The following is a 27,525-nucleotide window of genomic DNA, read 5'->3' as shown; positions in this document are numbered from 1 at the left end:
AGCCAGTCACAAGTGGCACACCAGTGTACCTGGCAGTTAGGCTCCACATTTCTGATGGCACACGCTCCTTGTGCAGCAAATCGACTGAAATCACAACGAGTATGCAAAGAGAGGTCCTGCAAACAACCTTTACCTTGTTACACACCCAGCCTCTGGAACTCGATTCCATATCGACTTGGAACGCCTCCACAATTCTACAATTTCAAGAATCTTTCAAAACGTTGCTTTTTCAACGGCACCTAACCCTGGGCTAATTTCATTTCATGCAAAGAACGCAACTCGCAGCACTGCGCTACAGATAATAGATGCCGGTCCAAACCGTGACTACCCAAACCTTGTACACCACTCTGCTTCTCTCGAGCGAGGTCCACACTTTAAACAGTAGAAATAAAAAACAATTTCAAAACCTGATTCACCTCCAAAAAACATAAAAGGCAAGAACGGAAAGGTACTGTCCCCATTGCTCGCCTTAAAGGACAACAGTGACTTTTAAGTTCACTTCTTTACTTATGAAAGACCTATACACAGTCCACAGTCTGGAATTTGGCTACCCACTCACCTTTCTCGGTTGCACATTAAACTCTTCGTTGTTGGTGGTTGTACAGTTTTTGCAATCCTTGCTTGGAGGGACCAACCTATAGCCCAGCACCATACTGATGGAATGTTCGTTTATAAATACTGCTTTCTGGTGCAGGTACATAGTTTGTGTACTTAAGTTTACCAACTCAGATAGAGGAAATAAGGGGTTTGCCTTGTCATTTGGTCAGGGGCGTTGCTAGGGGGGGGCTAAGGGGGCTATAGCCCCTGATCTTTTGGTTGTAGCCCCGGATAGAATCTCAGGAGCTACAGCCAAAAGTCTAGCTAGCCCCCAGTCCCGACAGTTCAGACATCAGCGTAGCCCCGGGTCTTTTGCAGACCTAGCAACTCCCCTGCATTTGGTACTGTGATCGGACATAGGCCCTCATTACAACACCGGTGCTAAACCATGGCACTATTAGCACCATGGTTGCTGCCGGTATTGTAACGAGTCCGCCATGGTGAAATGGGGAAGTACCACCCCATTCCAAAGTTGGCAGGGCGGTACTTTACCATTTCACCATGGCCCTTCCCCATTCCCATTTTTGCCCCTTAGGGCATAATGGGAATGGGGAAGGCGGTAATTACGGTACCGCCAATTGCGGTACTGTAATTAGCACCAAGGTCCCTTTTGCGGGTCCAATCCTTAACGGCTGGTAAAACCAGCCATTAAGGTTGGCACCCGCAAAGGGACCTCGTAATCAGGCGCTAAGGGATTACCGGTAATCCCTTAGCGCCAGGGTCGTAATGAGGCCAATAGTGTGTTAAGCACTTATTGCAGAGGTCTATCATTTGTACTACTGTGGCGCTCAAACTCATAAATATGCATTTCAACTTTGGTTATCGCACCTGATAAATCTACTCCTGCCAAAACGTAAAAACAGCGCATAAATTGTGCTGTAGTAAATGCACAAGTTGCATGTACTGCAGTGAAGACAGAACACACTACAGCAGCGGTCTGCAACCTTTGGCTCTCCAGATGCTTTGGACTACTACTCCCATGATCCCTCACCCATTGACTTTGCTGGATAGCGCTGATGGGAGTTGCAGTCCAAAACATCTGGAGAGTCAAAGGTTGCAGAGCCCTGCACTACAGGATGAATTGATCAGATTGGTTCAGCAGCCACGCAGCAGGCGCGCGCCTTATCGTGCATAATACGAGAATGTCGCAAATCATTTGTTTTATACAAAATGTGCATTGACTCCTTGCATCAGGCAGGCAGGAAGCAAATGCCCAGTTTACCCTCTCATTAAGAAATACCTGGGGACTGTCTTCCCCACCTGGAGAGAGGGCCCCCCCTGCAATGCCTCAATAGTGAGGACAAGACCTGTCACATGTTTTAAATCGTCCCTTATCTGAAATCGGCTCCCTTCAATCTTCCTCCTCATTAGCCCAATTGCCAGATGTCAACTCCCAAACCTATCATTGTCATTGGTTCTTTCAGCTGTCACTTCTCTGGTACCTAGCAACGGTTCCTATCCAGGAACACAACCACTGGACACCACACTGATGATCCCTATTGTAAAGCGTTACTTACTGCAATCCAAGCTGGCAGCCCAACGAAAGTAGGAGTGTGGGGTCCCAAAAGTCAGGAAAGGCTAAACCCCTGTACCCACCAAACAAGCAGTCTGCAGCTCAACCTTCTATAAGGATTGCATCTTTATTTTAAAAGACAAACGCAGGCTGGGGCTAAGTGCGCAAATATGTTTATCTACTGCATTCATACTTCCAGGCAATCATTTGCCCCTTACTGTGCAAGTCATACATCCTACAGCTGTAATGTGAATACCGGATTTGTAAAAAAAAAAAAAATGTAAACCTATATTTTGATTTGAAATCTCGATGAACACAATACAGACATAACACATTATGAAGGTCAACAATAATGTGCTTTCGAAATTCCGTTTTTTGTAATTATACCACTGTTATGCTGAACACTGCCATTTAGTCAACAAGTGGAAGGTAAGAGGGAAAGAAAAAAACCCACATTGCACTCAATGTGATCCCTAGCTTGATCACACTGAGGTGTTCAACCAGTGATCTCAGTATTTATTAATGTTTTTGTAAGAAGTCTCGGGAGTAAAGGCTGGAAAAACATCTGCTCTTTGATAAATGATATGATATGGCATTTATAACGCGCCTATAAACAAGTGTTTCAAGGCGCGACGAGGCAAGGGGGGGAACAGAGGGAAGACGGACAGCGATCCTACTAGGGCAGGTGTCATTCAGATCGCACAAGTGGGGGGAAAGGAAGAGTGCAAGGGGGGGAAGGGAGAGGGGAAAGTGCAGTACATGAGAAGTGGAATAAATAAGATAAATAAAAACACATAAAAACAGGCAAGTGCAAGGAAGTGCGGAAAAAGCGCTGGAAAGGGGACTGAAGGGATACAGAAAGCAGTCCCCAAGTGCAGAGGTTGCCAGGGAGGCAGTGCAGGTGGGCAGTTGACAGGGCCTGGGCCAGAGATCAGAAAGAGTGGCCAGGTTGTTAGGGAGAATTATCTTATGGCTAATTTCCCAAACCTAGTGAGTCCCCCAGCAGCTTCGCTGGATTTTTGGGGTTTGTTTTTTTCTCCTGCTAAGAGTGAGACTCTTTTTCCTCCCACTCTTAGGCATGATTTGAGGTTTGTCTATGACTCTTTGTGTGCTTCTTTCTGCTCAATAGGGTATCATCTATTTTTTGTGTTACGCAGCACCCTCAGTGCAGTAACACAGAGGTGTCATAGTGACCCCCAAACATAGACTCCATACCCTGGGACTTACTACTGTCTCCCAGGGCATGTAAAGTCACCATTGGCTTTACTAGTCCTAAATTGTGAACAGAACCAGTACAAACCATCATATTGTGGAAGTACTGGAAGGGGTTAATTATATTGCCCCTGGGTCTGTTTTCAAGGGGGCACTGTCCAGTCCCCCCTTGTCGAGTTTCTGGCTGGTGGCAGTGGTTACCACGCGAAATATTTCACCGGAATATTCTCTATGGGATTTTCCCATTGATTTTAAACGCACCACTTTTTGGTGCAATGTTTAAGATACAGCTGGTTTATTTATTTAATATTAAATTAACGGTTGGGTCATTTTGCCAGAACTCTTTTCTAAAATGGCGTTCGTGTCCGTCTCTGTAACTCTGACCAAGGTCGAGCCCTTTGTTCCACTTTTTGGCGGGCTTCTCCACAGAAGCCCTCCAAATGGTGCCACTCTGTCTGGGTTCCACAGGATGGGTAGGGAGGGGAATTGGCACCCTGGACTGCGTTGCCTTAGCAACTGAAGTTGCACTCTGTTCTGATTGGGCCAGTGGTGAGCCGCCCAGCTCACGACTTAGCATGTTTGAGTGACAGCTAGGCTGTTGAATGGGGGTTTTTCTGCATAAAAGCAGGTCCTTTGGGACTGGAACTTCAGAAGTCGCCACAGGACATAAGAATCCAAAGAGGGAAGAAGCTGAGCCATCTGCAACGATGACACCACCGGTGAAGCCCTGCTGCAACTACCTCACCACTTTCCCGACGACAAGAGAAGATCTCTTCTGCTGGACGAGTCTTCTTCCTCTGAGCTGGTGGGACCAACCAGACCAACCAGTTCGCCCCTTTCGCCTTCCAAAGACGTCTCTTGGTCGAATCGCCCGTGCCAAGCACCCCGGCGGCCGGATAGCCAAGCTTCACCACTTTAACCGCGAAAAAAAGGAACGCACCTTTTATCGACGAACTCCGCGGCTGGTTTAATCCCTGTGCAGTGCAACGACTCCACGTTTCCTCCTTGACGCGATCCTCTCTTCCCCTGGTCGAAACCATGAACTGCAACCACTGCCAGGAACAACTGCCACCGCTGGAGCTTCCTCTCTCTGTAAGGTACTGTGTCCTACCTGGCCTCCCTTTCTTCGGTTTACCCAAGGTGACCCTTAAATCCTTGGCTTTCCAACTCGGTTGGCCCCAGACCTTCTAACTTTACCTTCTTGAATCACCCCAACCTCTTTTGAACATTCTGCAAAGACGTTTAGTGCATTTTAAACCGTGTGATCCTGGGACATTTCGCTTTGCTCCATTTAAAGTAGGCCTGGCCTATAAACTTTGGCTCTACAGTGTGTACTGCCTTTATTCCTTTGCTGAGAACTCCTAAAAGTGTTGGGATCTGTTTTATTTCTATGCTCTGCCTTTTTCTCTCCCTTTAACTGAACTATTGGAGTGCCATCAGGTTACGCTCACATCTGTTTAAAAATCGTGGTGTTTTAACTCTGACTTGTCTAATAGTTATCAAGGGAGGTGTGTATACTTTACCTGACTGTGTTTTAACTTGCTTTTGATTTAGAGTGCTAGTGTATTGCCTAAAGTGTGTTTTAAATAAATAATTATATACTTTTTATACAAAGCTCTGGGCAGTGTTTGTTTGCCCTACTGTGTTTTTAGCTCCATTATGTATACTCTATATACTGCCCTACTCTTCTTGAGAGAAGTCTGACTGCTCAGCCACAGCTACCAGGTAAATCTGGGTGGTGCAGACTGCTACCAATTGGGTTTACTGCTTACTCCTGTAGTCTTAATCTTTTTGCAGTGTTCCCTAAGGGAACTGCACAGGATACTGCCTAACACAGGTAACCAGTGCAATTTCAGTCAGGAGTTCAGCAAGGGAGGGGAGGAGAGAAAGCAGAAGCAAAGAGGAAGGTTTTGAGGTGTTTCCGGAACCGGAGGTGGTTCTCCTCGAGTTTCAGGGAGGCGGGAAGGCTGTTCCAGAGAGAGGCCCCTGCCGAAGAGCGTGATCTGCCACCAACTCGTTGCTTGGAGAAGCGACTTACCCTGAGGGAGTTGGAGGCAGATGAGCGAAGAGCTCGAGAAGGAAGGTATTTCGGGAGAGAGAGTTGAAGGTATTTCGGCCCCAGACCCCAGAAGGCCTTGTGTACAATGCAGAGGGTTTTGAATTTAATCCTCGCAGCCACTGGGAGCCAGTGCAGAGATTTCAGTCCTGGAGAGATACGATCCCTGGGCTTGAGGCCAAGGACAAGTCTCGCAGTCCATTTCTTGATAAGTTGCGGAGAGTGGAGGCAGGAAGATTTGAATAGAGGCTGTTACAGTAGTCCAGCTTGGAGAGGACCAGGGCTCTGGAGACAGTGAGCTTCTGGGGGAAGGATAGGAAAGGAAGAATACCTCTAAGAGGTGCAGCTGGTAGTGTGACCTCTTAGAGACGTCAGAGATGTAAGGGGAGAAGGAGAGTGCAGAGTCGAAGATGACCCCAAGGTTTTTTTGCCTTGCAGGTGAGGGTGGGAGGAGGGCCAGGAGAAGTCAGCCACAGAGCTGCAGGGACGTGTTCCAAGAAAGGCCTCCATATCCGTGAGAATGTTGGCATCGGTCCCGGCGCTAGTGCTGAAAGTTTCTCCATCCCAGTCAATTCCCACACCTTCACCCACCAGTACGAAATGTATGGGCCCTCTGCTGCCTTCCAAAAGCGTGCACGGGTGATTCTGGCTGGCATCAATAATTGGGACATGCTCAACCCTAGCGCCTGACATAGGAAACAAGCCATCATCAGAGGCGTCCCCCAATAATAGGACAAGAAGAGTCATTTTGACAGCGCAAATACGGCCTAACCGTGAGATCTCCTGTGAATCCCACCTTCGAAGAAGTTCTTTGGCTTCTTTCCATAGCTCCGGGCCATTCGCCTTCAGCAGGCTGGAGTAGGTGGGGGTCAAGTGCACCCGCAGGTGGGGGAATTCTGTATCCGCCCATCGAAATGGGAACCTTTCCCATAGTGTTGCCAAGGCTGCCAGCGTTTCTGTCCGGCCCATACCAATAGATTTCTCATAGTTTATTTCAAACCCAGAGACTGCAGCAAATTGGGCCAAAAGGTCCATGAGAGCCGGCAGTGAGGTAAGTGATCCTTTGGAAAGCATAGCCCGTCATCTGCATACAATGACAGCTTGTGACAATTCCACCCACCCCCATATCTAAAACCATGGATGTCAGGATGAAGTCGAACATTTTGGGCTAGAGGTTCCATAGCTAAGGCAAAGACTATGGGGGATAGAGGGCATCCTTGTCTAGTCCCTTTACCCAGGGATATCAGGGAGGATCAACGAGAATTAACCCTGACGCGGGTGGCTGGGAACTGGAAGTTTGCAAGCACCAGCTTGGTGAAACGTGGGCCAAAGCCAAAGGCATGTAGTACCAGTTTCAGGTAGTCCCAGGACATACTATCCGAATGCTCGATGGGTGTCGAAGGATAATAATGATAGTTTTTCCAGGATTTGAGGGGCCAGGGCTATGAGGTCTAATACTCGGCAGATGTTATCATGGGCCGACCAATTTTGTATGAAGCCTGTCTGGTCATTATTAATTAACAGCAGCAACAACTTCCCCAAGTCGCAGAGCCATAATTTTACTAAAGAGTTTTGCATCAGTGCTAAGCATGGCTATAGGGCGATAAGATGTGCATTCCGCCGGGTCTTTTCCCGGCTTCAGGTGTAGTGTGGTGACCGATTCCGCCTTGGTGTGCGTCACTGTTCCTGAGGAGAAGAAATGGTTAAACAATTTCATCAAGTGGGGGATCAGTTCCAGACTAAATGTCTTATAAAACTTGTTAGTGAAGCCATCAGGCCCTGGAGCCTTTCCCGAAGGGAGTGAGTGAATTGCCAGTAAAACCTCTTGGTCGGTGATGGGCCCTTCTAAGTGATCCCGTAGATCCTGGGGGAGTTGAGGGAGTTGGGAGTTGCATATAAAGTCGTGCATTACCTTTTTGGTTGCCCTGCTGTGTGGCCGAGTGTACTCCTTGAAAGACTTCCATAATTCAGAGCTTCCCCTTTTCTGAAAATTCACGCTTACCATTATCATCCCGCAGTACCTCTATGCAATGGCGCCTGGCCCTCCTTTTTCAGTTTTGCCGATAAAAACAAATTTTCCAAAAAGTAATGCTTTATTGCTTCAGATATGCGGGAGCAAACTAAAGGGTCCTCCAGTAGGAAGTCGTTCAGGCGCCATAACGTTTTGTGCGGCGGGGTCTGGGTAGGGTGGGGCCATCGTGAGTATTAAGGGGGCATGATCTGATAGGGCTTTTGGGAGAAACTTGGTGCTAATTACCTGAGGGATTAGGGTGTTGGAGAGAAGGAACATATCCAACCGGGAGAACCCCTTATGGACTGCTGAGAAAGAGGTATAGTTTCGCTCCTCCTGATGAAAGAAGCGCCAGGCCTCAAGTAATAGTGTGGTAAGGGCTATCATTTTTTCTGATATGGGTTGTCGTGGAGGGGGGGTTGAAGGGGAGAGCTTTGTCAACCAGGGGATTAACCACAGCAAATTCCCTCAGCATCTTGGAGAAAGAGGAATAAAATGCATCCTGTTGGACATTGGGCCATAAATCAATGTCAGGGTCACTTTGTGCCCATATAATAGTGCTGCCACTATGATATACCTCCACTCTCCATCCTGCAAGAGTTTTAGCATTTTCAGCGGAGTACTTCTGCGAATCAGGATGGCGACTCCACGTCTCTTCAAGCCGCTAGAGGCACAAAAAGCGATGGGGTACAGTTTATTATTGAGGTGAAATTCATCTGAGGGCAAGAGGTGGGTCTCCTGGAGAAACAGGATGGAAGAATTAAGAGTGGACATTCTATGAAAGGGTGCCTTGCATTTCAACAGGGTATTTTAGACCCTGTACATTCAGGGTGAGACAATTAACATCAGGAGTCTCCATCACAAGCCCGCTCGGGTAAGCCTATAATGCATTGACTAGCTGATTCCCCCCAGCAATGGTCACAGTTAATTGGCAGCAAGTATCTGCGTGGAGGTCAGGCTGCAAGGCCGAGTTACAGGAGGAGCGCCGGGTAACGTCCGGTAGTCTCCTGGTCCGCTCTGTAAGTGCGTGCTGTCGGGAAGCCGTGATCTTGCGAGGCCACGTCTCCACATATCTCCTTTTGTCGAGCCGCATGGTCCTACTCCATCACAAAGTCTTGGTATTTGCCTGGCCTTTTCTTCTCATGCTGAGGCCGCCTCTCGCTCGGCAGGGATCTTGGCGGCGTGATCTCGGTCTCTAGTCTTTCTTCATGGTCATGTGGTGAAGAGATCTTCTCACCCCGATTTTCACTGTCCTCTTGAGCTGGATCCTCAGCGTTGTCTCTTTTGCTACTCTCATCCATCCCGTCATCCGTGGTCTGTGGTCCATTGCATGGATGTGGATGGTCTTCTGTTGATTTTGCTTTTGTAGTTTCTCTTCTGTCTGGAAGACATTTTTGAACATAGCCATTCTCCCCGAATTCTATCTTCTCCCATCACTAGATCTGATGCCTTTATGTGCAACTTCCATTGGCTGGCTGTATTTGGACCCTGTCAGTTGCTCCTTGTGGGGTAGTTGTATTTTGACTAGCTCCCCTTCCTCTACTTCGGTCCGCTGGACTGTTCTGTGGATGTCACTCTGTGATTTCATTTGTTCCTGGTCTTTCTGGATTCTCCATATTATATCCTTCATGTTTACGGTGTCATCCTCTCTAACTTTGTGTAGCCACAGCTGTACTAATGTGGATGTGGCCTTCCTCCCACTCAGCATTTGAAAGGGTGACACACCAGTGACAGCATTGGGCGTGAGGCGGTGGGCAGCTATGGTTTCTTTCAGTTTTGTAGGGATCAATTCTCGCTGCTCTGGCTAACTGTAAGCTCCTTTGACAAATCTATTTGCCCTTTCTTCTAATTCTATTACGGTGGGCGTAGTAATGTCAGGCACAAACTTTGTCTTGACCCATTTTGACAAGTAATCTACTATGACCGCCCCATACCTGTGGTCTGGTGACATGATATCCAGAGAGCTGATAAAGTCTAACCCCACTTTGTGCTATACTCCTGTGGGAATTTCTGTGGGGATCATGGGTGCTTGTCTCACTTTGAGCCTATTGTCACTGTTGACACACTCGTTGCATCTCTCTATGCTCCCAACATCCTGATCTTTCCTGACCACCAGTGCGCCTCCCGCACTCTGCGCCTGGCCATGTTACTGCCCAGATGGCCTGATTGTGCTCTGCACAGTTTTGCTCTCTGCATTCCCAACTTCGCGCCCTACACATATGTCGGGAGGTACTCTACTGCCCACGCACATGCAAGCATCTATTTTCCATGGTTGAATTGTTTTTTTCTGCGTCGGAGAGTGCTTTGGACACAAACGTGACTGTGCTCCACATCTCCCTTCTTTTGAGTGTGGCTACTAATACGTAGGCACTCGCGTCAGTGGTGATGCAGGTCTCCCATGCTGGATTGAATGGCTTGAAGCAGGGGGCGTTGACAATTCTTGACACTTCGTCAAACGTAGTCACTTGCAGTTGGTGCCACTCATACTCTGCTCCTTTCTTGTGCAACTGTCTTAACGGACAGTTAACTGTCGTCTCCGAAAACCTGGGTAATGAATTTGCGTAATACTCTGCGAGTCCTAAGAAAAATCGTAGTTCATCCTTAGACTTTGGGACCAGGGCTTTACTATAGCCTGCAGGAGGTCCTCCTCCTCCTTGGGACTCACCCACCCCCCCTTCTTTTGAAATACAGTAGTCTGGGTACTCCAATTCTTGGGCTTTCAGCCTGCATTTGTTGTGCCGCATCCTAACTCTTGCTCCTTGCATCTTCTCCAAAACTTTCCTCAGGGCTTTGTTGTATGTCCCTGCTTCCTCAGCATAAATAAGGATGTCATCCTGGAAATATGAGACCTTGTTATGTGTTTTAAGCAACGAGTCCATCATCCTCTGGAATGGCGAAGCGGCTGAGGACAGTCCAAATGGCATGTGCGTATATTCGTACGTGCCGAACGGTGTGATGAACGCTGTGAGCGAACGTGATTCTTTATGTAAACTTAACTGGTGGTATGCATCGCGCATGTCCAACTTCAAGAAAATCCTTGCCTCTTTCATGAGGATCAGTTCGTTAATGCTGGGTAACGGGTAGCTATCTCTGATCACCCCCATGTTCAGGCTACGAAGGTCAATGCACATTCTTATGTTGTTTGTGAGAAGTTTCTTTATTAGGACCACAGGGCTCAGCCACTCGGAGGATTCCACTGTCTCAATGGTGCCATCTTTGACCATCTTTTGTAGATGAGCTTGTAGCGCATTCCTTGCAGTGGTGGGTATGGGTCTCACCCTGTGTTTAACTGGCTCTGCATTGGGCTTCAGCCTGCTTTTGTGGACATGATTTGTTCTTCCTGGTTCATCTGAAAAAAGCACAGAGAAATCTTCCCTCAACTTTGACACTCCTCCTTATTGGTGCTGGGGTCCAGACGTATATTCACTTTGTGTTGGTCGTGTCACCCCAACACCACCGGGCCTTCCTCTAAAAGGTATATTCGTGTTGTGGTATGTCAGTCTTGAAACTCTATTCTGGCGTTGATGTAGCCCACAAGGTCCACAGACGCCCCACCAAAAACAGTTGTTTTGTGCTTTGTTCTTCTGACTTTCACCAATTGTTGACCCACCATGCTTTCATACGTGTGGATGTGAATGATGGTTTAGTCCGAACCAGTCAGCCATTCCTCGGATCTCTTTGCCATCTATTTGACAGTGTGGCTTTTCTCTCCTTGCACGGGACATGTTTACCATAATGACCGTTGGTCTGTCGTTTTCATCTTCCTCTCCACTTGTGGATCCTTCACCTCCTATTGCGGTGACGTATCTCCTTCTCCAGCTGCAGGCAATGACAATGTGGCCGATCCTTCTGCAGTTGGAGCGTTCCTTGTGCCTAGGGGACAGTCTTCGTCATTTGCCAGGTGTTTTGTGCTTGTACAACTATGGCACTTCAAGGGTTCTCTTTGCTTTGCGGGAGGATAGCTCGGCAGCAATATGCTCGCCTTGGAAGCAAGACGATATGAAGCAACAGATTCTCGGGTCCATGCTTAGAAACCTCTGGGTATTATGCGCGTTATAAATAACCTATCATATCATATATCACTGTTCGTGGGAGAGTCTCTCCTGTGTTTCTCGCGTTGCCCTTGCCACTTTGCTACTGATACGTCGACGGGCGGTGTTGATCCTGCCATTTCTTTTCTCCTGGATGAGTTCTCTTCTGCTCTCGCTATCTGTATAACTTTGTCCAAATCCATCTCCTTCTCTAAGATGAACTTTTCTTGGACTTTTCTGTTATAGGTGTCCACCACCAACATGTAGCAGATGACGTTTTTTCTGCGTGGTTTCCAAACCCGCACAGTGCTGCCAACTCTCTCATGCGCGTAATGTAACTGTCAGTTGGCTCACCATTTTCTTGCTTTCTGGTGTAGAGCTTCAGTTGATGAAGGACCACGTTGTCTTTATTTGAAAATCACTTTACGATGCAGCAAAACGCCTCCTTGATGACATCGGTCACCTTCTGCCGGCTACGGTTTGAGCCCTGCTAATATCCGCTGTCCTTTGACGCCCATGGCGTTGAGTAACGAGGCCTTCATTCTGCCTGCCGCCTATCCTGTGCACTGACTGCTTCTAAGTAGGTGCTGAACAGTGGCTGCCATTGTGGCCATGGTATCCCTGGCCTAGCTGGGGATTGAAGAAATGCTGGAGGTGGCGTAGCTTCTTGCATGACCGAGCTGCGGGTTGTTCTCGCTGCTCCTCGTTGCCAAATATGTAGTGGCGCAGATAGGACTGGACACCAGGGTTGTTTTAGTAAGGCTTTATTGTATAAGCATAATGGCAAAGAACTGGTGCGGTAAATTGAATGGGGTGAATGTAGGTATAGGAGCCACCACTGTAGTTGCCTCACTGCAGTGAAATTGTGCCCTCAACAATGGTCACAGTTAAGTGGCAGTAAGTATCTTCGTGGAGGTCAGGCTGCAGGCCTGAGGTCCAGGAGGAGGGTTGGGAGCATCTGCTAGTCTCCCGGTCCGCTCTGTATGTGCGCGCTGTCGTGAAGCCGGCGTGCTTCTGGAGCGTGGTCTCGGGAGATCTGTGAGCCGTGTTCTCGCTAGGCCACGTCTCCACACGGGGCTAAACTCTTGTCACACTTCCACCCCCACCTACCCACAAGTACTTAAGACCAAAAATTCGTAGCCCCGTTTTCCACTACATACTAAAAAAACTTGCAAAAAAAAAACCTGAGGTGGACCGGCAGTAAGCAATGCCATGCTTGGCAGTAAGCCTGTTACACCGAGGGAGCAATTGTCGAGCGTGACGCTGCTCTCTGGCAGAAGCAAGCTGTTGTTCACGCCAGTGTTCACAGAGCAAACGGCGCCGTGCTTGCAAGTGCGTCACAGGCCTGCCTCCGGCCTATAGCAGAAGTTGTCAGGGCACGGAATCTCCCATGCTCTTCCTGTCTGACGAGATCCTGGAATGCAGAGAAAAGGCCGGATTCCCCTGTAGTGATGTCACGCTAGCGATATACGGCCGCTCTAGTCCACTGGCACGTGGTTACAGTAGGAGCTCACAGCAAATGTTTGTTACTTAAATAACAAAGTGACCTATTGGTTTTTCTTCGTTGTGGCTGGGTGAAAATTGCATATTCAGACACTTTTAGATTGTGTTTGTTTCAGCATTGGAGTACAGATGGGGATGGAGAGTGGGTGTGAGTAGGGACACGCGGCCGTTGGTGGGTGGTGGGGGTTATTACTCACCCATTGACAGTCAACGATCATGTTCTGTTGATTTATACCGTGCATCGCTACCACCGAGGGGCAGTCTCCAGGCGCTCATGTTAATCCTTATGGCCATTCTCACTCCTCCAAGCTGAAAACACATACTCTTTGGATCTCTTTGTACTAGCGCCATCATGCAGTAACTTAAACTATGTGCCTATAGCGGTATTCAAACTGTGGGGCGCGAACCCCCAGGGGTCCGCGGGTGCATCCCTGGGGGGCCCTGAGAGCTCAGCATGAAATATTTTTTAAAAAGCATGACACATTTTTTTTCTTTTTAGATTGAAAGAAATGGGCAGGGGTGGCTCACATGGTCGGGCTGAAGCATGAAACTTTCTCGGGCAACAATGAAAAAGTGGCCTGCAGTTGTAAATGGATATTCATTCCTTTAGTCATAGACTGGGCCTCATTACAACTATGGCGGTATGGTAACAACAGTGCCATAAGCTACCGGCACCGTTGCTACCGTACTGCCATAGTAAGAGTTGTGCTTGCGGGTGCCTGACAGCCCGCCAGGTCTGACCTGGCAGGCCGTGCGGCACCCGCGAGCACAGCTTGTCGGATGCACCCCAACTGTTGTTAACGGTGCTGGTGCATCCAAGCGCCCCATTCCCATTGAGCCCTCTGGGGCTCAATGGGAATGGGGATCTACCGGTACCGGCACCAGTGAAAGGCAATTATCAGGTCCGCCTAACTCAACATGACCCAGTTATTGCCCATTTGCGGGTGCCAGACCCGGATGCAACTCCGGCGGCAGCCGTGCCTGTCGGCACAGCTACCGCCAGGGTTATAATGAGTCCCACTGTTTCAATAGTACCCAATGGGGTGCTTTGTGTTAAAATTTAAGTAAATTGTGAAATATTCAGCAACAATGGTAAAAATTACTAACTGCATAGTTAAGTAACTCATCAAAATGGTGTCCCATTTTGACTGGCCCACACTAACATTTTACATTTTTGGTACAGGCATTGCTCTATAGGCCAGTCCGAGCCTGGCGGCTCATCCATAATGGCGAGGGGGCGCCTACCCAGTGGCCCCTCACCCATTATGGAGGAGCCTAAGGAGCCAGCCCAGTGAAACAGTGAGCACTCCGTCCGCTTCTTTTTCCAGCTGATGGAGTGCTCCTGGGCTGGCTGAACTCTCAAAGGGAAACACTGTTCCTCTTTGACAGTTCAGTTTAGTTCCCCAGCCGCACATGCTCACTGAGCCATGCAAGTACTGGAGCGTTTTGCTTCGGCAGCATTGGAAATGCTGGCTGGGGCACTGCATGTCTGTATGTCCGACGGGGAGCTCCTGCGCCTCCTCGCATTTACGGACAGAGCAGCTGGAGCAGGTCGTTTCAGCTCCCACACGCATGCCAATGCATAAGGTACATTTATGTTCATTCATTGTTTTTATTTAAACATGTGTATGGATGCGTGTATGCTTATGTTATGAGGGAGTGTATGGTGATGGATGCTCGTGTGAATGATAGAGTGATTGTTGTATGAATGTGCAGCGCCTTGCATACATACATAATCATGTTGATTGTGTTAGGCCCAGTGGGGCCCAGGGGACAGGGATGGTATCTTTTTACTGGACATCTATCATAGATGTATGTCTAGAATGACACCTCTATTTGTTTTGCTGTACCTGAAATAATGTATCCATACCTATGCTTATGGCCAATCCTGGGCCCCATGTAACTGGTGAAAAAAAAGAAATTGTTTGACCATTTTCCTGCTGTTACCATGTAATGGACAGGTAGTAGTAATTTATTTATTTTTGCGTTTGTTGCAGCGCACTGAACCCTTGGGTATCTAGCAAAGGTAGTGCCTGGCAAATACTGTTCTATGCTTACACAACATCCAAAACGTCTGGCATTTGCCAATCTTTTCTTTACCGCCATCGGATGAGGCCATGTACCTTTTGCTAGGATTTGTTGGAATTGATGTTACATGCTTGGGTGATTGACAGCAAAGCTGACCCCGTATAAGTTTAACCGCCTTCCTGAACTTTTCACTTTCTCTCTTTATTACAGGTTGCGATATAAAGGATATTTTGGTGGGGTCACGGCAATGACCAGAGAACAGTTTGCCAAAGTGAACGGCTACTCCAACAACTACTGGGGCTGGGGAGGAGAGGACGATGACCTGAGGGAAAGGTAGGGGCCATCTAATGTAAAGTCTGCTTCAAACCTTGCAAGAGCTGGGCTCTTCTGGAAAAGGGATTAGTTAATGTTAAAGGTATTTGTACCGTGCACCGGCACCAATGAAATTGGTCCCCAGGCGCTCAGGCGGATCTGCAAACTAGAAGGCGGGAATGGGTTTGTCGGTTTTCACCATGATATATGATATGATCGTTTTATGTATATAGAGCCTATACACGATGTGTTTCAAAGCGCTTCAAGGCAAGGGAGGGAACAAGGGAAAATACAACCACATTCTTACAGGCCATGAACAGTAAGGATGTGAAATTAACTATCGTATTCGGCCTGATGACATTTCAGATAGTGCAAGAGCTAAGACATCGATAAGGATGGGAGGGGGAGAGTGGGAAGGAAATGGAAACAGACAGGCGACTATCGTACTAGGCCTGACGACATTTCTGGTAGAGCCAGAGAAAAACAAAAGGTGAGGGAGAGGGGTGCAGAAAGGGCGGGGAGGAACAAAACAAGCAACTATCATACTAGGCCTGACAACATTTCAGATAGTGCTGGAGGGGTGGTGGGGAGGAAAAAACAGTAATGGGAGGGTGGAGGAAACAGACGAGGTTGCTATCATATTAGGTCCAGGGACAATTCTGATAGAGTAAGTGCATAGAAGAAAGTAAGGGGAGGAGACAGGAAAAGGGAGAAGGGAAAGGAGGAGAGAAAAGAGAGTAAGCAGTCAAAAAGAGTGGAGAAGCAAGAGTGGTGAGCGAATACAATTGCAGAAGTCAGTAGTAGCACATAATGTTGCAAGCCAGGATACAAGATGAAGATGGGAACATGTGCTGAGCTTTGGTGTGAATATTGGACCGATGCGTGACCTCGTGTGCTGTTGGTGCGGTTTATGTGTTTGTTGTGGTGTGGTAAAGTGTGTGCGGTTTGCTGATTGAGAAGATGGTTGTGTGGATTTTCATGTGAGTTAGGTATACAGAGATTTGAGCATAGGGTTAGTGGGTTATAAGTTTTAGTCCTTATAATACGTGTTCTATGTATCCGGTTGTCCTATAGGTAGGCTTAATTTTCACTTTTTCTTTCCTGTCAGTCTAATTGTTATGATTGATGGCGTGGCACGTTCCCAACTGTGTTGTTTTGAATTTAGTGTAATTGATAGGGGTGTGTCTTGTCGCCCACTCTGATACTGGTGCTGTAATTAGCAATCACCCACTCCCTTTCTATTTTCTGTCGATGGTCCATTGTTGCCTGTGTATAGTTTGTAGGCCAAGGTGCTATTGATATATCATCCTTGCCCTTCAATCCCAGTCTATCTATGATCTTTCTTTGGTATCGTTCTATCGTAACTATCTCTCCGTTGTTAAGTTCATATGCCTTAGATTGTTCTTCCTTAACTTCTGTTTTTGGGTGGTAGCTTAGGGGATCGGGAGGATCGGTTTCTTTCCTCAGCTTTGTTTCAGCTGTGTATATGCCCCCATAGGCATTCTTATAGTTATGGGGCGAAGAGCCAGGATTTGAGCAGTTTTCTGAATAGGAGGTGATTTCTTGTATTATGTATGTTCTTTGGTAGCTCATTCCAGGTTTTTGGGACAAGGTGAGAGAAAGAAGAATCTCCAAATGTTCTTTTGTTGTTGGGTTTTGGTTCCAAACGGATGTTGCTGCGTGATCTGAGCGTCCTTGTAGGGCGGTGTAGGCTTAATTTATCTCTTAGGAACTCTGTGGCTTGGTCGTGGATTGCTCAGTGCGTAATGGACATTGATTTGAACTTGATTTGCTGTTTTATTGGTAGCCAGTGTAGTGTTTTCTGGTGTGCCGGTGTGATGTGTTCTCTTCGGGGTAGTTTGAGGAGCAGTCTGGCTGCCACATTTTGTATGTGTTAGTTTTTTTTAGAAGTCGTTCAGGCATGCCCAGATATAGGCTATTGGCATAGTCTACTCTGGACATGACGAGAGCGATGACAGTGAGTGTTTTTGTTAGCAAATGACAGGAACAGTAGGATCCTTTTTTACTGCTCACAGGAGAAATAAGCATCTCTTGATTGGAGTGTTTACTTGTGGATCTAGAATAAGTTAGTTGTCCATCAGGACTCCTAGGTTTTTTACAATCGACGATGGGGCTGGGGTTGTATAGAGTTCCACTGGCCAGGGGAGGTAATGGTTGTCTCCTCAGTTTTTTTTAGATGATCATTATTTCTGTTTTGCCTGGGTTGTGTTTGAGGTAGTGTGACTTCAACCATTTGTATATTTCACTGAGGCAGTTCTCCAATGTTGTGTTGTCTTCTTGAATGTCTTGTATTTTGTAGACTATTTGTGTATCGTCAGCGTAGTTTTAATAGGTGAGGCGGTGTCTTTTGGGGATCTTGATTCGTTGAGACAGGTAGATGTTGAATAATAACGGGGAGAAAGATGATCCTTGTGGTACTCCGCATGAGGATTCTTTTGGTTAGATTTGAAAGGTTTGATCCATATGGTCTCTGTTCTGTTTTTTTAGGAAGGATTTGATTCATAGTAAGGCGTGGTCTGTGATTCCAGTTTCTTCCAATCTTGTGATGAGGATGTCGTGGTTAACTGTGTCGAATGCCGCAGAGCGGTCTAGAAGTATGAAAGCGGTACTATTGTCTGAATCTGCATTTGCCTTTAGGTCATCCCATATTGAGAGAAGCGCTGATTCCGTTCCCCTCATTGGTCTAAAGCCTACTTGTGCCTGGTCTAACAGGCAATGTTCTTCTATGAATTCTTGGGTTGTTCTGTATATGTATGTTTCGAGCAGCTTAGCCCGGTACGGGATGTTGGAGATGGGCCTGTAATGGAGAGGTCCTCTATGTTTCCTGTTGTATCTTTGAGGAGCGGCCTGATGTATGCTGATTTGAAGGATTGGGGCATTTTTCCTGTTGAGATTGAGAGGTTGAAGACATTCCTGTGGTATTCCATGGGGGATTGATTTGTATATGTCTGGGAGGGGGTCCGAGATCCGCGGGGGAACCTGTTCTGTTGCTTTGATTTACCTGTTTGACGAATGTCTCCACTGATATTGGGGGGGGGGAGCTTCGGAGTTTGTTCGGGCGTTCCTCGTAGGGTTGGGTGGGATCCATATTCTGCTCGAACGGTCTGCTTTGTATGGTCTGTTGGTTGGTAAAGATTTTGTTTTTGAAGTGTGGTCTGCTAGATCATTGCATAATTTCTTCGATGGTATTGGCGTGTTGTTGCAGCCAGGTTAATTTTTTAAATTTCATTTATGATTTTAAAGAGTTCTTTTTGGGTGTTTGGTGCTTTGAAGATTCGTGTGTCATGGTATTTCCTTTTTGCTTTATGTATTTCTTTTTAGCATGAGTGGATATGTTGAAATTTGAATTTTTTTCCGCAGTTGTTTTTGATCTTCCATTCTAGTTCCAGTTTTCGGTGTTTCCTTTTCATAGCGCTGAGTAGTCGGGTGACCCATTTTGCCATTACTCTTTTGGGTGAGGTTGAGTTGTAAATTGGTGGTCTGTATATCAGTATGAATTTCAGGTTTGTTGTAGGTTTTGCTGATAGGCGGGGGATTAGAGATTGGGAATTATCTATGTTTAATGGGTCTTCCGGTTTAATTTCCAGGTGTTCCTTGTGGATGATTGCCAGTCCACCACCTCCTTTGGGTTTTCCTGTTTGCTTGGACGCAGTTGAAGTTATCAGGCAGGCAGTTGTTGAGGGTGATCTTGTAGTTGTCATCTAGCCATGTTTCGGTTACAAATAGAATGTCGATACCTCCGTCACATAGGAGGTCGTAGATTTCGGTGGCATGTTTGGACATTGACTTTGCATTGATTTAAATTGCAATGGATCTTTTTTGTGTGGTTTTGTTTGTTGTTCCTCGTTTTGAATTGTTGGTGTTTAGTCGAGGTGCTTCTGTATTGACACTGGTTGGTTGAGGTTCAGCGTAGGCGGCTTCTTCGTTGAATCGGTCTGTTCGATTGATAGTTGGGTTGTTGACTTCTAGTGCTTCGTCACGTGTGGTTTGATGTGGATATCGATAGTGTCCTTCTGTTCTTGTGATATATGGAGTACGGAGGTTGGTATCATCCTAGTCTCTTCTTGGGTTCTCATCTTTTTTCCGGTTGTTTGGTGGAATTCTTTGTTTGTCACGAGATGTCAGTGTTGTTGAGGTATCGAGGCTCTGTGCATGTTGCGAGATATAGTGTTGAGGTATAAGGATTTTTCTCTTACAATGTTTGTTCTGTTGATAGTATTTGGTGGGGTGTGTTCTGTATTCAAGACAGCTTCTACTGGAGGCAATTGAGTTTGTGTATTCGTATTAGTTGTTCCATGTTTCTGTTCTCTTTGTGGGTGTCCAATTCTGCGTCGGGGAATTTTGGGTCCTCAGTGGTAGGAGTTGGTCTGGGTGTCGAGTTTACAGGACAATTGCCCATCTGTCGTGTCTTGTGTTAGGACAATATCGAAGTTATCCTCTTACGTTGCGATGCATGGGTGATCTCGGAGGGTGTCTGTCCGGTCAATCGGTTGGGTTAAGGTTTTCTTTTTTCTATGGGAGGACTGTTCAAGGGAGTAAGGGAGTACTAGTCGTTGGACGTGTGGCTCGACTGTTTGGGGCTATGGGGAGAAGGGTAACAGGGGTAGTGATTGGAGGAAATTACTAGCTTTGGATGCTGCTAGGGGTTATGCTGCTAGGGGTTCTTGGGTGTCGGACGGCCTAGTACTCAATTATGGTAGGTACTGATAGTGCCCATAGGTTTGAGATGACAAGATAGTGGGAGCCTGGTTTCAATGGTGTTTCTAAATGAGATGCTTTTATATTTAGGATCTCTGAGGGTCGGGGAGGGATCTAGACGACAGAAGAGAGGCTCTCAGAATGGCAGGCAGTGATCAAGTACCAAGATTTTGGACACCTGGATAACGGGAGGGAAGCTTATGTTTCACAGTCTGTATTTAACACCTAAATTTGCTATATCTAGACAGCAGGGGAAAGGCCTGGGATTCACAGAGGGCAAGTGGTATTTAAAACATCTAGAATTGACACACCTGGATTTAGGACAGAGGCATAGGTTATAAAGAATTGTAGGCAGTAATAGAGCACCTGGATTTGAGACACCTAGACAATGAGAGGAAGGCTTAGGCTTCAAACAGTAGCAGGCAGTAGTTGGAACACCTAGATTTGAGATACCTAGATAACGGGAGAAAGGCCTAGGTTTTAAAGGGTGGCAGGCAGTGATTGGAACAGCTTGATTTGAGACACCTGGATAACGGGAGAAAGGCCTACGTTTCAAAGAATGACGGGCAATAATTGGAGCACCTAGACAACACGAGAGAGGCCTAGGTTTCAAAGAGTAGCAGGCAGTAATTAGAGCAGCTAGATTTGTGATAGCTAGATTATGGGAGAAAGGTCTAGGTTTCAAAGAGTGGCAGGCAGTAATTAGACCACCTAGATTTGAGACACGTAGACAGTGGGACAATTTCCAATTTTCAAACCGTGTGACTCAGGCTAATATTCACAGTACTGTCCCAAGGTGGGACCAGCTAATATTTCCAATACTATCTTAAAGTGGCGCTCTCTAGATGTGACTCAATGCAATGTTAACAATTTCCAAGGCGTGTGACACAGGTCAGTATTCACAGCACTGTCTTAATGTGGCACTTTCTAGATGGGACTCAATGCAATATTAACAGGTTTCAAGGTGTGTGACACAGTTACCATTCACAGTACTGTCTTAATGTGGCACTCTCTAGATGTGACTCAATGCAATATTAAAATTTTCTAAGTGTGTGAAGCAGGCCAATATTCACAGTACTATCTAAAAGTGGCTCGGGTAATAGTCACAAGTCTCACCAGTTGTGAGGCCGGTTAGTATTACAAGTCTGGCTTGATATGTTCTGAGGGTAGGTAGAGTGGTGGGTCTTTCCGGAGTACAGTGATTGCTCTACTCCCCACCCAGGCCACACCTACCTTGATAGTCACTGCTGGTTGACGACTGGCCACTGGCTTCCCCTGCTGACGCCTGCAGACACAATATGGAGATGCCTCTTCTGGAGCCGCCCTTTGCCTCAGGGCCCTTAGTCACAGGGGCTGCGCGGGCAGAGGGCTGCCCTGGGAAGGTGAGTTAAGAGCGCTGATTGAGCCAATCACGGGAGGGGGGCGGGAGGTGGGAGGGAAACAGGAAATAAGTCTGGGGAGAGGGTCGGGGAGGTGAGGGCTCAAGTGGGGGCTGGGGCTTCTAAATAAAAAGCAAAATGGAAGTGAACAAGGCCCAAGAGGGTCTAGGAGGGCCTGGGTGTCATGACCCTCGCCCAAAACCCCCTCTGGCAAACCCATTGGCCAGGTGGAGTCAGGACTCGGGCCTCTAGAACCTGGCATCATGTTCCAAAACCCTCTTGGGGCCACTCCTGGCGCCTATGGCGCCAGGCTCATACACCATGAAAAACATGTGCTTGGGAACTACTTAATGTGTTATCAGCCTACATGGAGGCTTCCACATAGCTTGGTTCCAAAGAACCAAGCTATGCGATCTAGTGTTTTGGGTGTGGCAGCCTAGGGTCTACTTTACCTTGACTATTTTGTTGGGGCTATTTAAACCACACCCGAGCAAGACAACACGCTTTGCGTTACTTTGCAGCTTGCAACGTGACGCACACCGTGTCCAGCTATTCCCTCGAACCTCGGAGAAGCAGAACCTGCAAGGAAACAAAAGGAACATCATTAGCAGCAGCATCTTACCTGCAGTCTTCACCTTTAGCCACTCGCAGCTACTGAGAACAGCTTCCTCGAGTCTGCACGCCTCCCGGACAGAACGACCTGAAAGAGGAAGATAGAGGCAACATTAAAGAAAGCAGTAGAGACATTTGCAAGTTACGAGTCTCAAAAGGCTTACCTGGCTGGTCGCTTCTTGGCTGTCACCACTCCGGACATTCCACTCGCGCTGAAGAACACCGTGACCTACAAGGAAGGAAAACACAGGTTAGCAAAGGCAAGACTTCGCAGTGCTGCGCATAGCACTCTTAATACGCCATCATTTACCAGCGGGGCTCAACCAAGCCAGTTCGCTGCGCTGAAGCTCCACATACCTAAGGGAGAAAAATTAGACATTTTTAAACAAAGAAAGACATGCAGGATAGCAACAAAACTAAAGAACAGCAATAAGACCTACCTGAACAATATCAAACGGGCCGGCGTCAGTGAAGTAACTGGACCGCACACGCCCATGAAAGACAACGCGCCCCTGCAAAGAAGGCAGGACGGAGAGCATGCCTAACTCTACCACAAGGTGAGGAGAGGGTTCCAGAGGGGCTGAAATCATGTGGTATGGAGGGAGGATACTTACCCCGGTCGGTCAGCCTTGAACACAGTCCTCCTGGATTTTCAGGCAGAACCTTCCCCGCAGACCACATCTGAGAAAGCTGAGAAGCATACCAGCGAGTAACCCGGCTAGGTGGCGTCCCTGTGGATACCAGGTGAGCGTAACACTGGGCTCCCCTGCTGCGCATTGAAAAATAGTGGTGTGCCATTTGCGGACAGTGCCGTTTATGATGCTACCTCAGAATCCCACACTTTATTTTTGTTAACTTTTTGTTATGTTGCATAAAATAAGCAGATGCATAAGTGCATACATGTAAACCAAGCTAGTGGGTCCATCAGAACATGTAGCAATAATATAATTTATTAGCATACTGGAAATTCCAGCTTCAAAGATCTTGGTAACATGCTTTACTAATTAACATCATCATTACCAGAAAATGTGGTCCTCAATTCATGACATCAGAAGGATGAAGACATGGGTCGGCCTGGAGTATTGCGTCCCGGTCTGTGCGTCAGCTCCTCATTGGACACGCACACGCTATGCATCTAGCGATAAGCCAGCCAGCCCCTTCCCCCATATAAATAATTATATTTTCTTGACATGGAAGACTGACTTCTAACAGTACACGCAAACCTACTCCAGTATTTCTTAAATTACCGGCCACGATATGGCAAGCCGACGTGGCGGAAGGAGTAGAATTTCAGCATTCACTGTGTAGAAGACTCCGATATATGTTTTTGCCATAGATTGAGCTAGTCAATTGTAGACTGAAGGTTGTTATGGGGCTGGCTGTGCACACTCGAGCCAGCACCATCAGTGCTGGAGGCCAGCACCTTGCTTAGTTGCCGGGATCACACAGATTTATGGTATTGCAGGGCAGACCCTGATCGTCCGTGCAGATACAGGCCTGGGGTGCCTGGTCATCGGGGATGCCGGGAGCATCCTTGTTGTAGAGTGGCCTGGGCAGACCCAGGGCACAGTGCTGATTTGAGGGTCCCAGGTCAGCAGGGCCTGCAGTATCGTTATTACGCAGTGTGGGCCAGCAGGCCAGGGCCACAGGCCCGTGCTCACAGTGTGGGCGTGCAGGCCCGAAATGAGAGACCGAGACAGGAGTTCGATTCTTGGAGTCTGCAGCCGTTCTGAGGCATGTGCGGGCATGAGCTCCTTTTTATTAGCTAGTGTCATGACAGTCATTTAAAAAAACAATGTTTATTCGAGTTTGTAGAGCACGTAGCAGCCCGGGAGCATCGTGGCGCTTGTTACGGACAATTCTTAGTTACAGATAGATGAACATTACAATTTACAGTATGGTATAGTTACAGTTAAATAAGAATAAAAAAGGTTGCAATTTACAGTACAGAAAGTGAGGTTTTGACTTTTCTTCAGAAAGGCAGAGAGTGAGTTTTCTGCTCCAGGGTCTGTGCGCAGTGCATTCCAGGATTTGGCAGCAATGTAGGGGAAGCCTGGTCCGCAAGCTTTAGCCTTATTGATTCGAGGGATGTGGAGTAGGTTGGTGTACTGTGTCTTGGTGGGTCGTGTAGAGGAGGATTTAGTGATTGTATCTGAGAGGTATGATGGTGCAGAGTGGGTGAGGCACTTATGTGTGAGGGTGAGGATTTTGAGGGACATTCACTCTTTGACTGGGAGCCAATGAGCTGATTGTCTGTCCTGGGAAATATGCTCCCTTTTTGGGATGCTTAGAGCAGCACGAAGTGCATTGTTTTGTGTGACTTGTTATCTGTTTAGTTTTTTATCAGATGTGCCTGCTAGTAAAGCATTGCAATAGTCTAATTTAGCACCAATAGTTGCTCTACCTATTGATAGACAATTGGGTTTGGATAAGTAGGGTTTTATGGCGTTTATGAGCTTTGTGGTGTGCGCGGATGATGTGATAGCGCTGACCTGTCTAGTCATGGAGAGTGTGGAGTCTAAACCCCAAGGGTCTTGACAGTTGTGGAGACAGGGATGAGTGTATTGTCAACAGTAAAGAGTAGAATAAAGTTTATCAAGTTTGACTAAAATATTTTTTTGACCTAATATGATTATTTCGGTCTTGTCTCCATTGAGGCAAAGGCCATTCGCTGCCATTCAGGCCTGGATGGTGGTGTAGATTTTGTGAAGTGCCTCTGCGGCTTTGTGGTATGAGCCTGTGAGGGGTAGGAGTACCAGAGTATCGTCAGCGTAGTTTGTGTATGCGATACCAAGTTAATGTTAATGTTAAAGGACATTTGTACCACGCGCTATCACCACCGGAGTGGTCCCCTGGCGCTCTGGCAGCTCTGAAAGATGAAGGGAGGGGGGTTAGTGGGAGGAAGCTGGAAAAGTGCAACAGAGCAGTGATGTGCTGTTGGCGGCCTCAGCCCGGTGGGTCCGTTGGCTGGGCTTGGGATGTTTGCGGCCGGTAGTCGTCGTGTACTGTTGTGCGAGTCTGTGTGTTTTTGTTTTGTTGTTGCAATGTAGTGAAGTTTGTGCGTTTTGTCGTGCTGTAGGGTTGTGTTTGGTTTGGCGTTTGAGAGATGTATGCAGAGGGGGAAATTGTGAGTGCAATTGGTTAGTTGGCATCTCTATCCTGACTTGAGGCGGTGGCTTCTGTAATCTTCCCAGATGGGTTTCGGGAGCACCCCTGTCCTGATCCGGGTGCGTCCGGCCTTCAAGGTTCCTTTCACATCTGGCCTCCTCCTCCCCCATCCTCCCTCGCAGCCCTACCTGTCTTCCCTTCCCACTTATACGGCCAGTGCACCTGCCAATGTCCACAGCTCAGCTATTATGGTGTTTGATAATATCCCGACAATTTCACAACACTGTGGTACTTGGTGGCAACTAAGGGTCGAGTGCGGGTGTTGGGTGGGATTAGGGTGTGGTTGTTGACTTTGTCTCCATGGGTGTCGCCTGTGTTCCACTCTATACTCTGCGCCACCAGTCCGGGTGCAGTGGGAGCTTCCCAGTCGGTTCTGGGAATTGTCCGTGTCCACTCTAGTTTAGTCATTCCTTTTCCTTTCCGTTTCGGTTTTCAGTTTGAGTCTTTGGTGTTGAAGAGCCAGGTTTTTAGTAATTTCCTAAATTTTAGGTGATCTTTGCTGTTTCTTATTTCTTTTGGGATGTTTTTTGTGGCTACGTGGTAGAAGGAGGTGCCGCCGAGTTTTTTCTTGAGGTATGGTTTTGGTTCCAGGCGGATTTCGTTGCTTGACCTGAGGAGTCTTGTTGACTTGTAGATTATTTTCTTTTGTAGGAATTCTGCTCCTTGTCCGCTGATTGCCCTGTGCGTTATGCACATTGTTTTGAAGGTGATGCAATCTTTTACTGGGAGCCAGCGTAGTGTTTTTAGAGCAGGAGTGATGTGTTCTCTTCTTGATAGTTTAAGGAGTAGTCTGGCTGCTGCATTTTGGATCCGTTGTAGTTTCTTCAGGAGATATTCTGGTATTCCGAGGTAGAGGCTGTTTGCACAGTTGATTCTTGGCATGATGAGGGCGACGATAGTGAGTGTTTTGTGCGTGAAGGAGAGGTAGGATTCTTCTTGCCGTGTGGAAGAAGAAAAAGCATTTCTTGACTTGCATTTATTTGTGGTTCTAGGGTTAGGGTGTTGTCCATCAGGCCTCACAGATTCTTTACTACCTCAGATGGTGATGGTGCGATTCCCATTTCAGTTGGCCACGGCATGGCGATTTCGTTCTCTTGGTCTTTGGATATGATCATGATTTCTGTCTTTCCTGGATTGATTTTCAGGTTGTTGGCAGTCATCTAGTTGATGACTTCTTTTAGACACTCGATTAGGGTTGAATGATCGGCTTGGGTGTCTTTGATTTTGCAGATGATTTGAGTATCATCTGCGTAGTTGTAGCATGTACTGTTGTACTTTTTGAAGATTCTGATAACCGGAGTCTGGTAGATGTTGAAGTACAGTGGTGATAGTGAGGATCGTTGTGGCTCTACACAGTCGTTAGCTCTTGGAGTGGATTTGAAGGGTTTAATCCATACAGTTTCTGTTCTGTCTGCTAGTAACGATTTATTCCAGAGTAGTGCTGTGTCTGTTATGCCTATGTCTTCTAGTCTTTTGGCTAGGGTGTCATGACTAACTGTGTCGAAGGCTCTGGAGAGGTCGAGTAGGATAAGGGCTGAGGTTGTGTTTGAGTCTGCGTTAGTTTTTAGGTTGTCCCAGATGGATAGTAGTTCTGTTTCCGTTCCTCTTGCAGGTCTGAAACCGACTTGAGCTTGGTCTAGTAGGTGGTGTTTTTCTACGTGTTCTTGGGTTAGTTTATATACGTAGGTTTCCAGGAGTTTTGCCGGGTAGGGAATGTTTGAAATTGGCCTGTAGTTGGAGTGGTCTTCTACGTCGCCACTTGTGTTTTTCAGAAGTGGTTTGATATATGCTGATTTGAAGGTCCTCGGTACAGTTCCTGTTGCTAGTGATGGATTCAGAAGGTTTCTGTAGTATTCTGCTGGCATTCCTTATGCGAGGATTGATGTGTAGATGTCTGGGGAACAGGGATCCATGGGTGATCCAAGAGAGGCTTCGTAAACAAGTTGTATAGTGTAGGTGCTGTGCAGGAGCCCTGTGGGGCTGAATGGTGGTAGCGTTGGCTATGTTTGAGTATACCTTCATTGCTCTGCCTTCAAGGAAGGAGGTGATCCAGAGAGCTGCTTCTTTGGAAAAGTTAGCTCAGTGAGTAAGGTGAGATGTGAGGGTCTTGTGGTCAACCAGATCGAAAGCAGCCAAGAGGTCTAGTAGTAGCAATAGGGCTGGCTTGCTTTTGGCCATGATTTGGGTGATCTGTTTTTTTAAAGTCTGCCAGGGCTGTTTCAGTTCCGTGTCCTTTTCAGAAACCAGATTGCCTAGTCCCGAGGATAGAGCGGGTTTCAAGGAAGTGTTGGATTTGGCTATTGGGTTTGGTCCAATATCTTGAGGAAGGGCACGGTGGTTATGGGTCGGTAGTTATTTGGTTGAGAGTAGTTTTTTTTTTTTTT

At 47.2% G+C, this 27,525-nt stretch overlaps 1 protein-coding gene across 1 annotated transcript in view; it reads left to right on the top strand.

Annotated features, from left to right (window-relative positions):
* The window catches only part of B4GALT4 (beta-1,4-galactosyltransferase 4), a 316,340-nt gene that overhangs the window by 200,676 nt on the left and 88,139 nt on the right, over positions 1-27,525 (top strand). Inside the window, exon 5 of the mRNA XM_069635928.1 lies at positions 15,162-15,284. Coding sequence (XP_069492029.1) covers positions 15,162-15,284 — 123 coding nt within the window. The remainder of the gene's footprint in view (positions 1-15,161; positions 15,285-27,525) is intronic.

Source organism: Ambystoma mexicanum, chromosome 7p (genome assembly GCF_040938575.1).
Source record: "Ambystoma mexicanum isolate Mex_15411 chromosome 7p, UKY_AmexF1_1, whole genome shotgun sequence".
Classification (NCBI taxonomy): domain Eukaryota; kingdom Metazoa; phylum Chordata; class Amphibia; order Caudata; family Ambystomatidae; genus Ambystoma; species Ambystoma mexicanum.
This window is presented reverse-complemented; position numbering and strand designations above follow the sequence as displayed.